The 14,409-nt window shown below is 52.6% G+C and overlaps 6 protein-coding genes across 6 annotated transcripts; 3 read left to right on the forward strand and 3 right to left on the reverse strand.

Moving 5' to 3' along the window:
- Positions 1-619: 619 nt before the first annotated feature.
- On the forward strand, positions 620-2,941 carry QC764_305970 (uncharacterized protein; the record flags this gene model as incomplete). The annotated part of the gene is made up of 3 exons (XM_062945703.1): positions 620-913; positions 973-1,249; positions 1,454-2,941. Exons 1-3 carry the CDS (start codon positions 897-899, stop codon positions 2,939-2,941), a joined length of 1,782 nt encoding a protein of 593 aa, XP_062801727.1. The 5' UTR covers positions 620-896.
- A 925-nt stretch (positions 2,942-3,866) lies between these two features.
- Positions 3,867-5,048, reverse strand: PRN1 (RNA pol II transcription cofactor; the record flags this gene model as incomplete). Its single annotated transcript, XM_062940447.1, has 1 exon — positions 3,867-5,048. One exon carries the CDS (start codon positions 5,046-5,048, stop codon positions 3,867-3,869), a length of 1,182 nt encoding a protein of 393 aa, XP_062801728.1.
- Positions 4,354-4,893, forward strand: QC764_0053430 (uncharacterized protein; the record flags this gene model as incomplete). The annotated part of the gene is given in 3 exon segments (XM_062940448.1): positions 4,354-4,359; positions 4,413-4,589; positions 4,594-4,893. Coding segments are annotated over 3 exon segments (483 nt in total).
- Positions 5,049-5,397: 349 nt separating the features above from the next.
- Positions 5,398-9,651, reverse strand: QC764_305990 (uncharacterized protein). Its single transcript, XM_062945704.1, has 3 exons — positions 6,895-9,651; positions 6,346-6,835; positions 5,398-6,281 (listed from the first exon to the last, which is right to left on the reverse strand). The coding sequence occupies exons 1-3, from the start codon at positions 7,073-7,075 to the stop codon at positions 5,918-5,920; spliced, it is 1,035 nt and encodes a 344-aa protein (XP_062801730.1). The 5' UTR covers positions 7,076-9,651; the 3' UTR covers positions 5,398-5,917.
- On the forward strand, positions 8,265-9,755 carry QC764_306000 (uncharacterized protein; the record flags this gene model as incomplete). The annotated part of the gene is made up of 1 exon (XM_062945705.1): positions 8,265-9,755. The coding sequence occupies one exon, from the start codon at positions 8,265-8,267 to the stop codon at positions 9,753-9,755; it is 1,491 nt and encodes a 496-aa protein (XP_062801731.1).
- Positions 9,756-11,493: 1,738 nt separating this feature from the next.
- QC764_306010 (uncharacterized protein) lies at positions 11,494-12,969 on the reverse strand (the record flags this gene model as incomplete). The annotated part of the gene is made up of 1 exon (XM_062945706.1): positions 11,494-12,969. One exon carries the CDS (start codon positions 12,967-12,969, stop codon positions 11,494-11,496), a length of 1,476 nt encoding a protein of 491 aa, XP_062801732.1.
- Between the last annotated feature and the right edge of the window lie 1,440 nt (positions 12,970-14,409).

Below are 14,409 nucleotides of genomic sequence, written 5' to 3' on the forward strand. Positions count from 1 at the left end.
GGGAGTTTTTGGCTTGGGGTTGGATATCAGATTTATGGTTAAGCATTGCGGCTGGAAATGGCGGAAAAGGCTCCTTGGGTAATGTTCAGATTGGCGTGGATTGGCTTTGAAAAGTTTTACGAAAAATAAAGCATATCTATCATGAATTAAAGTGTATATATCATGAATCTTCTGAGCAAATTTTCGACCTTTTGCTCAGTTCTGCACCTCTGTTGTAGAGTGTCTATGCGATATGGCGGACTGGAACAAGGCTGGACCCCAACGCCGGCGGGTATACGAGCGTACCTTATCGTTACATATAATCACTAGATCTGTCGGTATTGGTGTTGACGGGTAAGTGTTTTTTCCTCCTTTTCCTCACACCTGTTTCTGCTTGTCGGTTCATCATCGTGATGTTTGATGTTTGGTGTTGTGCAGTGCATTCAAGCTTTCCCACTGTCTGGCAACCGTCAACCTGCTGGCAAGCACTGTTGGCCAGAGCCCACCTCCAAGTGGCGGTGCTCTGGGGTAGCTGCACCCAAAAGGTGGTGGGAGGAGGGGCGGAGGTCGCACGGGCCTTGGCGCTAGAGCTCAAAAGCGGGAGGCTGAAGCTGCCGAGTTTTCATAGGCTGGTTTTTCTCTCTCGCATCGGTGCTCTTCTCCCTCTTTCTCCCAAACCTAACCAACGGCGAAAACAATGCTGCACAACGCCTCCAGCCGGACACCATCATAACACCAGGAAAATCGTCTCTGCGGAGCGATTCTGTTTTCATTCTCATCTTTCTCTTTTACATGGTTTAATACCCCCAACAAGTCGCTTCACTACCAGCACTTTCAAAGCCACCATTTATCGCGTGCCCTTCCCCTCATTCTAGCAGGCGGTTGTATTTGGTTTTTCCGCGCCCTAATAAGCCACCATGTCCGATTATATCGGGTTCGTTGTTGCCAACTCTTGCTGTTTCTTCGACTGATTGCTAACTCTTTCGAATACAGATCCAGAATATCCCTCATATCCAAGAGCGACATCCGCTATGTCGGCACACTTGCGAGCATCAACTCGGATGACTCGACTGTCTCGCTCGAAAATGTGAGGACGTTTGGCACTGAGGGCCGCAAGGGCAAGATCGAGGAAGAGGTCCCCCCTTCCGACCAGGTCTACGAGTACATTGTCTTCCGCGGAACGGATGTCAAGGATCTCAGGATCGAGGAGGGTCCCGCCGCCAAGGAGAACAAGCCGCCGGCTGTCCCCAACGATCCTGCCATTGTTGGTGTGAGTCTACCTTTTTTCTTTCACTGTTCTGCCCATGGCCATTGTTATGATGAAATATTTTCGGATGTAAAATCATATTTGTCTGAAAAGCGCAAAAACCCCATGTTGATAATTTCCGTTGCCTTCCTTCTGATCATCTGGCCACGCACACTCTTTGCAAAGCTCAAGCCCTATGTGGAGTAACTGCTGACCAAAATCACTCAGGCTCGCCCTCGGCCTGGCAACGTCGCTCCTGGCCCACCTGGTGGTCCTCAAGGCCCTCCACAAGGTCCCGGTCCCATCGGGCACCCAGGCCCGCACGGCGCTCCGAATCAGCCGCAGCCTCCTCCAGGCGCACCTGGTTATGGCTACTTCCCTCCTCACATGGGAGGATGGGGTGGCCGTCCAGCTCCTGGTGGCCCCGGTGGTCCCAGTCCAGGCCCCGTAGGTCCAGGTGGTCCCGGTCCTTTTGGCATGCCCTACCCGCAGCCGGGGTGGTTCCCGCCGGGACAAGAGTTTCCGCCAATGGGTCCCGGGCAATGGAACCCGTATCCTCAGTTTCCTCCTGGTCCTGGTGGTCCTGGTGGCCCTGGTGCTCCAGGTGGTCCTCCCGGTTTCCCTGCCGCTCCTGGTGCACCTGGACAAGGTCGTCAGTCGGCTGACCAGACGCCCAGCAACCAGGGTCCAGGCCAAAAGCCCTCACCCATCGGTCCTTCTGGAGAAAAGAAGGCCCCGACTCCAGGACTCAATGCTCAGCCTTCGGAGTCGAAGCCCATGATCCCACCTCCTCAGCAATCTGCGGGTGGTCCGGCACCTCCTCCGCCCGTCGCTTCCAAGCCCACTGCCGAGGAAGTCAAGGCCACGGCAGCTAATCTCGCCCAGCCTACTGCTCCGGCTTCCTCTCAGGGCATTCCCACAGGTCCCAAGAGCGATCGCCCTGTGCAGATTCTGCCCGCTATCCCCCTTCCAGTTGGCTTGACCTCTAGAGTTGCTCAGCCATCGCCCTCCGCCACCAGATCCGAGCAGAACAATGCCGGCGCTACACCCGCTGCATTGCGCGATGCCACTCAGGCTGCCAAGGAAGCCGTTGCCAATGCGATGGCTCAGATGGAGAACAATGCATACGCTCAAATTGCCAGCCAGGGCGCTGCTGTTGACAACTTGACCAAGAAGGTCAACGAGATGAGGGTCAATGCGGCTCGTGGTGGTCATGCCCCTCGCGGTGGAGGCGGACGTGGACGTGGAGGTGCTCGCCCTGCTGCCAAGGTGGAGGTCCCTGATTCCGACTACGATTTTGCGACTGCGAATGCCAAGTTCAACAAGCAGGACCTTGTCCGTGAGGCTATCGCTGGTGGCTCGCCAATTGTGGAAGCTCCCACCCCAGAGGCTGTTGCGCCCGAAGCCCCTGTTGAGAGCACCGAAGCGGTTGAACCCGCTTACAACAAGCAGCGGTCGTTCTTTGACAACATCTCTAGCGACCTGAAGGACAGGGAGAATGCTTCTCAGAAGCCAGGCGGCCGTGAGTGGCGTGGAGAGGAACAGAGGAAGAACATTGAGACCTTTGGCCAAGGCAGCGTCGACGGTGGTTACCGTGGTTATCGCGGCGGTCGGGGCCGTGGCCGTGGAGGTCGTGGACGTGGATTCCGCGGAGGACGGGGCGGTAATAATGGTGGATATCGCCCCCAACAACAGCAAACACAGGCGCCCCAGTAGAGGGTGTGACCTTTTCTTACCCGTCCAACACTAATTTGACATGACTCGATGTTCTGTACGACTAGTCAATACCTGGATCTGGGATTTCACTTTTTCTTTCTCATTGGCGGCATGGGAATCTCAAGCCTGGTGTTTGTTTCTGGACGGGAGTTGGAAGGACGAAGCTACGACGGGAAAACGTTTTGTTTTTATGATGACTTAGCGAAGGTTGCTTTTTTACGATACTTCGCAACAGGCAGGGCGAAAGGGCGCTTCAGACTTTGGCTCCTACATCGAGGCTAGGGCTGCATCTATCGGGACTGGATTACTGGGTAGATGCAATTAGCGTCTGAGGTTTGAAGGGGTGTGTCTCTTTAGGTTGATGTGCTCAGTTACGAGCGTGCTGAAATCAGACAGCATGGGCGCAGGGAGGTCTCGGTTTAAATGGCCTCCCTGGTTTGCGGCGATATGCGTGGGGATTCCCAAAAAATAAAGAAGATATTCAGCCGTCGAGGCTGGTATTCTGGGCTTTTACTGTTTGTTCTGCTCTGCGTGATTGTGATTTCTCCCCTCATGAGTCTCTCAACTCTCGGAGTGTATGGTAGGGTCGATGCTTCAATAAGCGCGCCTCTCATATGGTGTTTCTCTCATTTTCTTATCACCAGTGTGGTCTACGAGCAGGGAAATTCTCCCAAATGACGTCTTCTACTCATGCCGCAGCACAACTAGAACTAACAGGAAGCATGACATTTGAGTCGACCGTGATCGTTCTTACTTGGGCACCTGGGGGTATGCTCTCAAGTTACGTATCTCAACTGCGGGAAGATCACCATATTCACACATGCTACTTCAAGCCAGAACCCATAAACAGATATGTACACGCTTCAAACAAAAGACTATCTACACCTGCTTAACGCCCCCTCTCCTCCAAGTCATTCTTCCCCCACTAATGAACCATACTCTTCCCAATCTCACTCCTCCACCCCTTTGCCCTCTCGAACCCGTTGGTGTGGCTCTGATAGTCGACAAACGCCTGGTAGACCTCCTCCTGGCTGTTGAGCACAAAAGGACCATACTGCACAACAGGCTGATCCATCATCTGCCCGGCAACCAGGACGAACCTCCCCGGTTTTGTCTCGGTCTCCTCCACCCGTGCAACAACCCCATCCTCCTCTTTTCCGTTGCCAAAAACGACGTTGTGCCACTGTGAGACTTTCTTCTCTTCTTGGGGCCCGTCACTGAAAGTGACGTCTGCCCCCTCGAGAATATAAGCGAACCCTTGCCACCCCTGGGGAACCTCCTGCTCGATCTTCCCCCCCGGTTGGACCTCCACGTCATAGAACACCACGGGTGTGTACGCTAGATCTTTGAGGGACTCGACACCGTACGACTTGCCAGAAATAACCTTGATCTTGACTTTGCCGTCTTCGGTGATGACGGTGGGTATCTCCTCCGCTTTGAGATCCCGATACCGTGGCTCACAGTATTTTAGTTCCTTGGGGAGGTCAACCCAGAGCTGCAGGCCGATGTTGGGGGAACCGTCGGGGTTTTGGCGGGGCATCTCGGCGTGCATGATGCCTTTGCCGGCGGTCATGAACTGGAGGTCGCCCGGGTTGAGGGTGCCGCGGTTGCCGGCGAAGTCTTCGTGGTCCATGCCGCCGGTGAGGAGGTAGGTTATTGTTTCTTGGCCGCGGTGGGGGTGGTCTGGGAAGCCGGCGCCGGGGGAGACGGAGAAGTGGTCGAGCATGAGGAAGGGGTTGAGGGAGCGGAGGGAGGGGGTGCCGATGGAGCGGCGGACTGTGGCGCCTGCGCCTTCGGACTGCTGCTTTGCGAGGAGGGTTTTGAGGATGCGGCGGGGGAGGGTGATGCGGGACATTGTTGCTAGCTGGGCTGGTGTGATGACGGTGGTAGTGGTGGTGGGTGGTGGTGAGGATATGTCTGATGAGGGGGTGGCAGAGGTGAGGTTCAAGTAGTTCTTGATGTTGTCTCTGAGGATGTCCAACGAGGCAGGGATGTCAATGTTTTTGATGTGCTCAAGCTCAAAGGCTGGGTTGGTGGTATAAAAGTAAGCAAAAAGCACACTGGCGAGCACAACCGTGAGTGAAGATATCCAAGAAAAAGTCTTCATCTGAAATTATCTCAAGGTCACAGCTTCTTATAGATCTGTGAGCGGATGGTGAAAATCGCTGGGATTACAAGAAAAAAGACAAAGTGAACTAATGATTTATAAATGATGAACAACCCGCTATCTCAAGAACTCTCTTGAATCTTCCTCCCCCCCCCTCCCCCCATCCCGCTTCTCTCATCATCGTTGCTGTCAGATCGATGAAGCTGCCGGAAAAGAGCTGGTGGCGGGGTCAGTTTGGCCCCAAAAGGCTTAGCGCATCGCTGACAGCACGTTAGTAATCGGTTGAAAAGCGACGGAGGGCGAAACAGTGGGGACGAGCTCACGATGAGCTAAGCTCTGAATAAGACATAAACTCATGAGCCTATCACCGCCCGAGATATTAGAACTTTGCTGAGGAAGAATACATTATTGTTTGTAGTTGACGGTCCAGCCAGCTGTGTTCTTAGTCGACCAATGTGTGAGACTGACATTGGGGACTTCACCAAGAAGCGAGTGTCCCTAGGCTGCGCTTATGTCTTTCCCAGTGAGCATTTGTCACAATAGAGGCAAGCTCGTTTGTTTTAAATTTACTTGATTGTTTGTTGTATCTCTAAACTTTCCAAGTCTATGGCCATATATATACTATTATTACACAAAAGAAACATTCTCTTCTTTTAATCGGGGCCTACCCCCAAACCCCAAAAACGCATACCCGATCAAGGCGAAAAAAATAACAAACGCTCCTACCCCAATTTTACACTCCATATCTGTCCCATCCCGTCGACACGTTTGTTGTTCCTTGTCCTTCGGTCCTGTTCTTGTTGTTGTTGTCCCTTGTGTTCATATATGTGCCCTCGACTCCTCATCAACACCCTTCCTTCGGTGATGCCTTATTTCAGAATCGTATCCGTGCTCCCGGCTTCCAGACCACCCTTCTGCACGCTGTGTAATTGGTAATCCCCCTTCAAACCGTTTGCCTCGTCAAAAGTCTTGTTTCCACCCTTTGACCCCGTAGCAGTGGTGCCACCCCATGAGCTGCCGTACGGCGTCGACTTCTTTTGCGAGCTGTTCCAGCCCATTCTGGGCAGGTAGGCCGTGACGAGCTTCTTGAGTCTCATGGCGCAGCCGCAGACGATGCCGATGTTGACCTCCACGATGGACCAGATGCCGAGAATGCCTTCCTCCCAGGAGAGATCATCTGATGACCCGAGGGAGATGGAATAGGGCAGGCGCGCAATGGAGCAGATGACGACACTGTGGGGAATAACGATTAGTCTGATGCGGAGGTAATGAGGCAGTGAGAGAAGCAAAAACATACGCAGAGCCCAGAGCCAAAATACCTCCTACAGATAACTTCTGCTTGAAGCTCAGCTGCAAGCTGATAATGGTGGGAATGGGAAGCAAGATGACGGCAATGTCAGACGCAATGTTCAACACTGACTGCGAAATGGCAACGTTCATCAAGCACTTGATCGTCTCGTCACCCTTGAGCGGCGTGCAGGGCCCTCCGGTCAGGTAGGTCAGCACCAAAGTGTAGACAAAAATGCATACTCCAATAACCACAACGCAGATACGGTATATGACCGAAGGATTGATCTTGAACAAGACAGTCAACATGGCCATCTTGGTCACAGCCGGTGTGATGAGATAGATAAGCGTGTTGGGGAGCAGCTTGTTGTTGAACTCGAGTAGGTTCATCCAGTTGGACGCAAAGATCTCCGTCATGTGTCGCGCCCACCCATAGTCCATCAGCTTAACCATGGTGATGAAGTAGGCTAGTGCAAGGCCATAACATAGTGTCAAGATGACTGTGCAGAAAAAAAGCCAGGTCAGTGATGAACGCAAGACGACAACCAGAGCAACCTACTCAAATCGATCTCGACGTTCTTTACTATCCTGATGGCCTGGAAATATCGGCACGCCAGGAAGAATGTCGCCATGAAGTATGTTATCCCAAAGGCGACCATTGTGCCGATTTGAAGGTCATTGTACGGGGCGCCCAACTGCCCAATATCCTGGGTCGGTTCTGGGAGGAGACTGGGATCCATCTTTTCTGTGTCGTCTGCCTTTTCCTCTCTGTCACTATCTCGATATCAAATCGTGTCGTCAAAACTCGGTGCCGTCAGAATTCGATGGTGTTTTGGCCGTATAATAACCGTCATAAACATAGTCCACAAGGATCAACTCCAGATTCCAGTCCCAAGATGGGCATGAGCCCAGTTTTGTTGCAAATCTAGCTCGGACAAGGCCATCTTCACCTGGGTGGCACGAGGGCGACAAGGACCCTTGCTGAGAAGAGTTTTAGAAAAAGCAAATTCGGTTTGTGCCTTCCGTCGCTTCTCAATTCCTCGGTAGTGTAGCTCCAGGATCATGGTCTTGAAGTGCTATTGCTGATTGAACAAAAGGTGATTTGGCATGCAGAAAGTGGGTTGATAGTTCCGCGCTACTGGAAAGAAGCAGAGGTTTGAAACGAATCGCAATTGGCGATTTCCCTGAGTTTCCCTCATATCCCACTTCCAATCCCACGGTTTGGCACCGAGGAACGTCTGAGAGTGGGACCCGAGTACGGGACCCATAATCCGTGCGACGGGCGACGGCACCGTCACGTTAGTTTCGGCTCGGCAGGCATGCTGTAGGGACCGGGGCCAGGCGGCCGGGTTCCCCGTGTTGCCATGTTGCTGGCAGTGGTTGACAGGAAACGATGAATTGCCAGAGATCATCAGCCGGGGAAAAGGGGCAACCGGCCCAGGAATCCAGGAAAGCAACGAAAACCCCTTTTCCCACGCCGTAGCGTGATGTTGGCTGCAGCAAATTCGTAGCGGCTACCGAAAAGGGTTAACGGCATCAGCAGAAGCAAAATCACATCTGCAGAGCCCTTGTCTGAGGGACGAGATGCCAGGCACCCTCAAACTCCAAGGGGGCTATCGTTCCCAGAAGCGAGGCCACACGATGGACCGCAGGGCAATGATTCCGTGGACCGAGGGCCCCGAGAGGCCGAAATTGTGGTTTCGTCGTGGCCAAAGACGATGATTTACTCGCACGATTCCCCCGTGTCGTTGCGTTGCAAGAGAAGCTGATTAAAAGAAACAAAGACGTTGACGAGATTGAAGACTGCGACTCTGTGTTTTCTTTCTGTGGCGATATCCTCTGCCTATTCCCCCTATTTCTCTGACGATTTCGATTCTGGTCCGCTCTCAGCAACGGCAGTCGCTCATTTCTTTCGATCCGCTGACAAAGATGAACAAACTATTCGGTAGCGGGAAGCCACCCGTCCCAACGGTCGATACCGACCGGGTGGTGCCGCTCCATTTCTTCGAGAAAAGCCCGCTGGTGCAGGGCAACAACATGGCCGTATCTCTTGTGTTCGACGATGTGTTGGAGCCAGAAAAGTTGAAGCAAGCCCTCGAGGGTCTTGTGAGGAGGGAAGGCTGGCAGAGACTTGGAGGACGTCTCCGGAAGAACCCAACAACCGGAGCGATCGAGTGGCATATCCCTACTGTCTTCTCAGCTGACCGTCCCATCATCAACTACGCCCATGTCGATCACGGAGTCCCCGCCGCCCAGCACCCAGCTGCCTCGCGAATCCCGCAACCGTCCACTAGGCCGGCGGTTGTCGCGGACCCTGACGACCTCGCCGATTTGGCTTTCGAGCCTGGTCACAGGCCCGGCGGCATCAGCGATTATCTCACGTCTGACATGCCCGTCCTAGGTCTGCGTGTCAACTCTTTCACCGACAAAACCATTGCCGTTCTCCAATGGCAGCATGTTGCCTTCGATGCGTTGGGTATGCAATATGTCGTCGAGGGCTGGAGCAACATGCTCTGGGGCAAGGAGCACGAGATTCCCACGCCCTGCGGTTTAGACAGCGACCCGTTCGAGGCTTTGGCTAAAGGAACCCGAAAGCCAACAGAGCCCCATCTGTTGATGGACAAGAAGGTTGGAATTGGCGGTATGCTCAAATGGGGTCTCGGATATGGCTTCGATATGTTGGCACGGGCCAAGGAAAACCGCATGGTGTGCATTCCGCAATCGTATTGGAAGACGCAGATGGAGAAAGCAATCGAGGAGCTCCAGGCTGAAGCAACCGAAAAGGGCGAGGACCCATCCAAGGTCTTCCTGACTGAAGGCGACATCCTCACTGCCTGGACGATGAAGTCAGTTGTCGGGCCCCAGGACATGGACCCCAACAGGACAGTGGCTGGATCCATTGCCATGTCGCTCCGTAAGGCATTCGAAGGTGACCTGATCCCTGAGGCATCCAAGAGTCCCTATGTCGGCAATGCTTTCGGTTGGGGCAACGTTCTCGTCACTGCTGGTGACGTCAACACCAAGCCCCTCAGTTGGCTCGCAAGACAAGTGCGGCGGGCCATCAACGAACAAGGCACCCGGGCTCAGCACGAGGCCTACTACGCCATGGTGCGTGAAGGGCCTGGTCTCCCAATTGTAATCTTTGGCGACGGCGGCATGGCCCAGATTGGCTTCTCCAACTGGTCCAAGGCGGGCTTGTTCAACCTCGACTTTGCTCCTGCTCGCAAGGTGCAGAAGCCAGGTGTGCCATGCCGGCCTTCATACGTTCAGGAGAACCACGGTCCCATCAAGCCTGTCGATGGTTTCTTTGTGTTTGGGAAGGATGAGAAGGGTAACTACTGGACGTCAGCGTACAAGGTTAAGGGCCAGTGGGACAAGCTGGATGAGTACCTTGTCAAGGAGCATGAGAAGGGCGCCTGAGCGCAGGAGAGGACGGCTGCATGATGATGGAATGGAATGGAGGGAGGCTCTTTGTCGTTCTGTTTGGAAGCAAAGATAATAATACCCGTGTGTTTTTTGTTCGTGTACGGAGCAAGCTTATTAGTAAAGTAGTGACTGTCTCATGTGTAAAACTCCACCCATGTGTGGGTGCAAAGCGCATCGTGATAATTACACACAGACAGCTACAATGCGCCAAGGCCGACTGATCTCCACAACACGACTCATTACCATCACTTGGTCGTGGTTTGATATGGATCTGTAAAGTCCACATGTCGGCGCTAGGTGATGTGCTTGATGTCTCTCATAGTAGTCTGCTGTGTTTTGGCAGCAGAGTAAGCTGTGAATTTGACCACGGTGCCTCCCATCTCAAAAGTAATGAAACGTAAAGGTTGTATCGATTTAGCCATAAGACCGTACCCTCATTCAACGGGGCTGGAAACGGTACTGCCTTTGACTTTCACCTGGCATACCTGGCGTACAGTTCCTCACGTTGATGTCAACACTCAATACATCGGCTGGAGGGCATTCCCAACTGGTACTTCATCCTCTAACAAACCATAAACTTCATCCAAAATACCTCAAGAGTCCCCCTGGATACCCAAACCTACTTTCAGACCCCTTCCTATCCATATCAGACAACCAATTATAACCCCCAACCTCACCAACCTAAGACCCACCCCCAACCATCTCTAAAAAACCCAGCTCATTAAGCTAGATTCTGAATTCGAACCCATCGACTCACAAAAATGTATCCCAATCCCCAGAGAAGTTTCAACCCAAGAACGCCAGGCACAGAAGGCAATCCTGACCGTCGCAACAGCCAATTGCACCGCCGGGATGAAAACCTGCCAGTCATCAGGATGTCAGTCGGCACAGAAGGGGGGGTATATATACCCTTCGTACCATCACTAGGAAAGCCATCAAGCGTGGAGCAAGTCCTGACTGTTGGTCAGCACGGCTAAATGCTGACTGCATCGTACACAGCGGAATTTGCCTGAAGCAACTATGTCTTACTGTCGTCGGTTTTCAGCAACTGTCGAGGCACCGCAATGGATTGTCCACCTCGTTGAAATATTGGTCATAAGTAGTTACTACCCCTTCGTCAAAGATAGTAGTAGCCATCAGGAACATATCATCACCGCACAACCTCAGCCACCGACTCCTATCAATGCAGAGCCTTTATTCGTCATCTGCTTCCATCCTGGAAGTACCTTGGTTCACCAACTAGACACCCATCATACTCTCTCACAAAATAACACCTACGGACAACTTCGCACTTTAGATACTCAACATCACCTACGACCTTTTGCTAGGTGTAGAAACTCCATTCCCGAGCATGGTGTGAGAGGCCGTAATCCAATAATTTACATCAAACCACGCCGTGTTCTTGCCACCCTCTTCAAAATCTAGATGTAAGCCTGTCTTTTGTTATATCACCATGTCCATCAAACACCAACCAATAATCAAGAATATTCTCTTCTCGACCTGCAGTCTCAAGCATAGAGTCCCCTGTCGGTTTCCATTGTCTTGCCGTCAAGTAGTTTGAAGGGCACCTAACAAGTGGAAGACGAGAATGCCCTTTATGGATTCCATGTCAGCACTCTCTTGAAGAACAAAGCACACAGTCAATGCAGCCAGCCACTGTCACATATGTGCCTGTTAATGTCTTTCTAAATGTCATCTTCTCACCCAACATCACAGCAATTCCACATCCCGATCAATCCTCATCACTCCCGTAATCAACCAAACACCCCCCACCCGGCAACTTCACTGTCTTCCTCTCCTTCTCCTTCTCCTCCTCCCACCTCTCCTGATCCATCGCCATCGCCCTCGCCACATCATCCATATTCACCATCCCCCCCGTCCCCAAATCTACCTTCAAAACCCCATTCTCATCCTTATCAATCCTGATCCCTTGCCCCCTATCCTCCATCTCTACACCCTCATCCTCATCAATCTGCCCCTCCTCGTCCGAGCTACTTGCTTTCTCCTCAACACCCCTCGTATCCTGCCCCTTCTCAAACTTAACCCTCTTCCCACCCCTCCCGCCGCCTCGACCACCCCTCCCTCTAGGACCCTTCTCAAGCGTTCTTTTCTTTTCGTTCACAGGCTTGGGTGCCGGCGGTGGCGGTGGGGGACGGGGCGTCCAGTCCCCTATTTCGTGTAACGGTGGGAGGGGGCAGCCGGGTTGAATGGCGACAATGGTAGGGAATTCAACTACTGTTCTTCCGGACAGCGCATCTTTCAAATTGCTGTCCGGGGAGAGCGGGATCAAAGTCCTGCTGTTGGGCGCCTCTTTCGTGGCTTTCTTTAGGTAAAAGCTGTATTTATGGTATTGTTCTTCTGGTGTCGACTCAACAGAGGGTGCCGACGAGAACGAAAACCAGGTTGAGTCCAGCGGGTTCTGGAAGCAGTATGGTGCTGATGACCACGCTAGTGTAGACTGGCCTTGAATCGTAACGGGGATGTATTCCGCCTTCGGCTTCTTCAACGGGTTCCTCTCATCATATTCCGGATCTGCCTCGCGCACAAGACGATCCAGCTGCCCGTTGTGCCAAATAACGGTATTGGTCAACGCCGAATAAAGCGGTATATTCTCCAGCGCCTTATACAGCACCTTCAATGGCTTCTGCTGCGACGTAGAATCATAAATCAACCACTCAACCTGGAAGTTTATCGCATTGGTCCTCTTATTCCACGACGTTTTATTCTCCCGCTGCCGGCTCATCCCCTTGGGCATGTACACCACCTCAATGTCGAGGTTTCTCAGCCGACGGCGCAGTTGGGCCACGATGGCATTGTGCTGGGTATTGTTCTCTACAGGCTCAAAGCTTAACCTGTCACCGTCCCATACTTTGCGAAAAAGCTTTTGTTCTTCTGCTGGGGTTGGTGGGTGTAGTTCTTTGGCGTCCATCAGCCGGCGGACCTCGACGATGTCTTGCTCGGCACGCAGACGTTCGCGCTCGATGGATGAGAGGAAGTTGAAGTCGTGATCAATACCCCTAGGGGTGCGTAGTTCGTGGATTGGCATGTATTCTCGTGGATTGCGGACGCCATCGCAGCTGGCGCGAGTCTTGTGTTTCTTGCTGCAGGCGAGAGAGCAGGTCTGGGCTTTGCATCGCGGGCAGGTATATTTCGGGGGTTCGGCGTGGCAGATGGTGCACAGGTCGGTGAGAAATGAGGAGTCGGCCATTGTAAGGGCCTATAGCATGTGGTACGCGATATGGTGTATACAGAATGTTTGGAGCTGGAAAGCTTGATGATGAAAGAGTTGAATCGGTGCTTGACGTTTCTGGGATCGCGTTGCGCCGATAAGCCTTATCGCAATTTTTCAGTGGGGACCGTTAGCCGGCAGGCAACGATAAGATAGGAGCATGGAACAACCCAGCCAGCCAATCTCTTAATTACACTAGCTCCCGCCTCCATTCCACAGCAATTGATTGATTGACTTTGGATCATGAATTGACATTGGGCTTCGATTGGCGAAACTCCGATAGAGATAGTCTGTATGTGTGAGTCTCACTTCTCATTACCAACTGCCACTTGTCAAACTTCAGAAAACGGCCGCTCTTTTTATTTTCTTTCACAAAGCTCTCAACCTTGACCCCACGTGGACGCGGTGGATCGCAACGGTGCTTGGACCTTTCACCAGCCAAGCCTCTTCACGGCGCCGGCATAAGTGGCCGTTTCACACCAAATTTGACGCTATCAATAGCTGGCACTTTTATAGAGAAGATCAACTGAAGTTGAATGACAGAAAATCATCACTGTCACTCCAACTCCCGGATTCTTCGGCATACCAAAAAGGTCAACTCGCGATGGCCTCATGTTGCTGCTGACCAAGCAGGTTCATCGCGTAAACCAATGCAACGTCTCAAACAGGCTTAGCCAGGGGCATCCTTCCCAATTCGGACCCTCACATCTGCAGTCCCCCGCACTGCGGACAGGGACACGAAAATACCACCAGCCAGGCAGGCCTGGAAGTCCTGGCCTGTCATCGGAATGGGGTCATGTTGCTTTTTCTCGCCTTTTCTTCTCTGATGAAAATTCTTTGATTCTTCACCGCTCAATACTCCAAAAAAGGGAGAGATGCTGACGACGTGATCAGGGACCGGCAAACGAGGGACGTTGCGACTGTTTGTGATACCGTTGCGGCCCATATCAAATTCCCCGCCCCTCTTCCTCAAACAAGGGCAGCCAAGCACTTGTTCATGCGTGGGGTTTTGCGGTAGCACATCTTGTCGGCACCGTTTGTCTCGTTTTCCCCCCTTCCCGCGGGGCGCGGAGGTGGCGGGAGGGAGGGCATGGCACTTCCCGACGTCGAGTTTCCTCGCTCTGTACTCGAAACCGGGTCCTGTGTTCCAATAGCAGAGGTGTATTATGACACGGGAAATGGGCGTTGGATATGAAAATGTGACGACTGCTGCTTTTGGGTCTGCCGTGTCTGCCCCTCACCTAGGCTTGTCCTAGGTAAGATATATATCATGGCCTACTAAGAGGCCACCAAGACAATAAAAGCTGCGAGCTGCCGTGGGGTTGCTGTATTTTTTTCTTCTAAAAAAGTAGCCATGGTGATTGCTTCTTCGTGTTGGCTTGATTGCGACGGTGATTGACTCGAGGAAACATTGCACCA

The sequence above is a fragment of the Podospora pseudoanserina genome, chromosome 3 (genome assembly GCF_035222485.1).
Source record: "Podospora pseudoanserina strain CBS 124.78 chromosome 3, whole genome shotgun sequence".
Lineage (NCBI taxonomy): Eukaryota > Fungi > Ascomycota > Sordariomycetes > Sordariales > Podosporaceae > Podospora > Podospora pseudoanserina.

Coding starts and splice junctions, on each gene's coding strand:
- QC764_305990 (XM_062945704.1), bottom strand. CDS start 7,075: ATGGATCCCAGTCTCCTCCCAGAACCGACCCAGGATATTGGGCAGTTG. Junction 6,836..6,894: donor GAACGTCGAGATCGATTTGA/GTAGGTTGCTCT, acceptor TTTTCTGCACAG/TCATCTTGACACTATGTTAT. Junction 6,282..6,345: donor ATTTTGGCTCTGGGCTCTGC/GTATGTTTTTGC, acceptor TATTCCCCACAG/TGTCGTCATCTGCTCCATTG.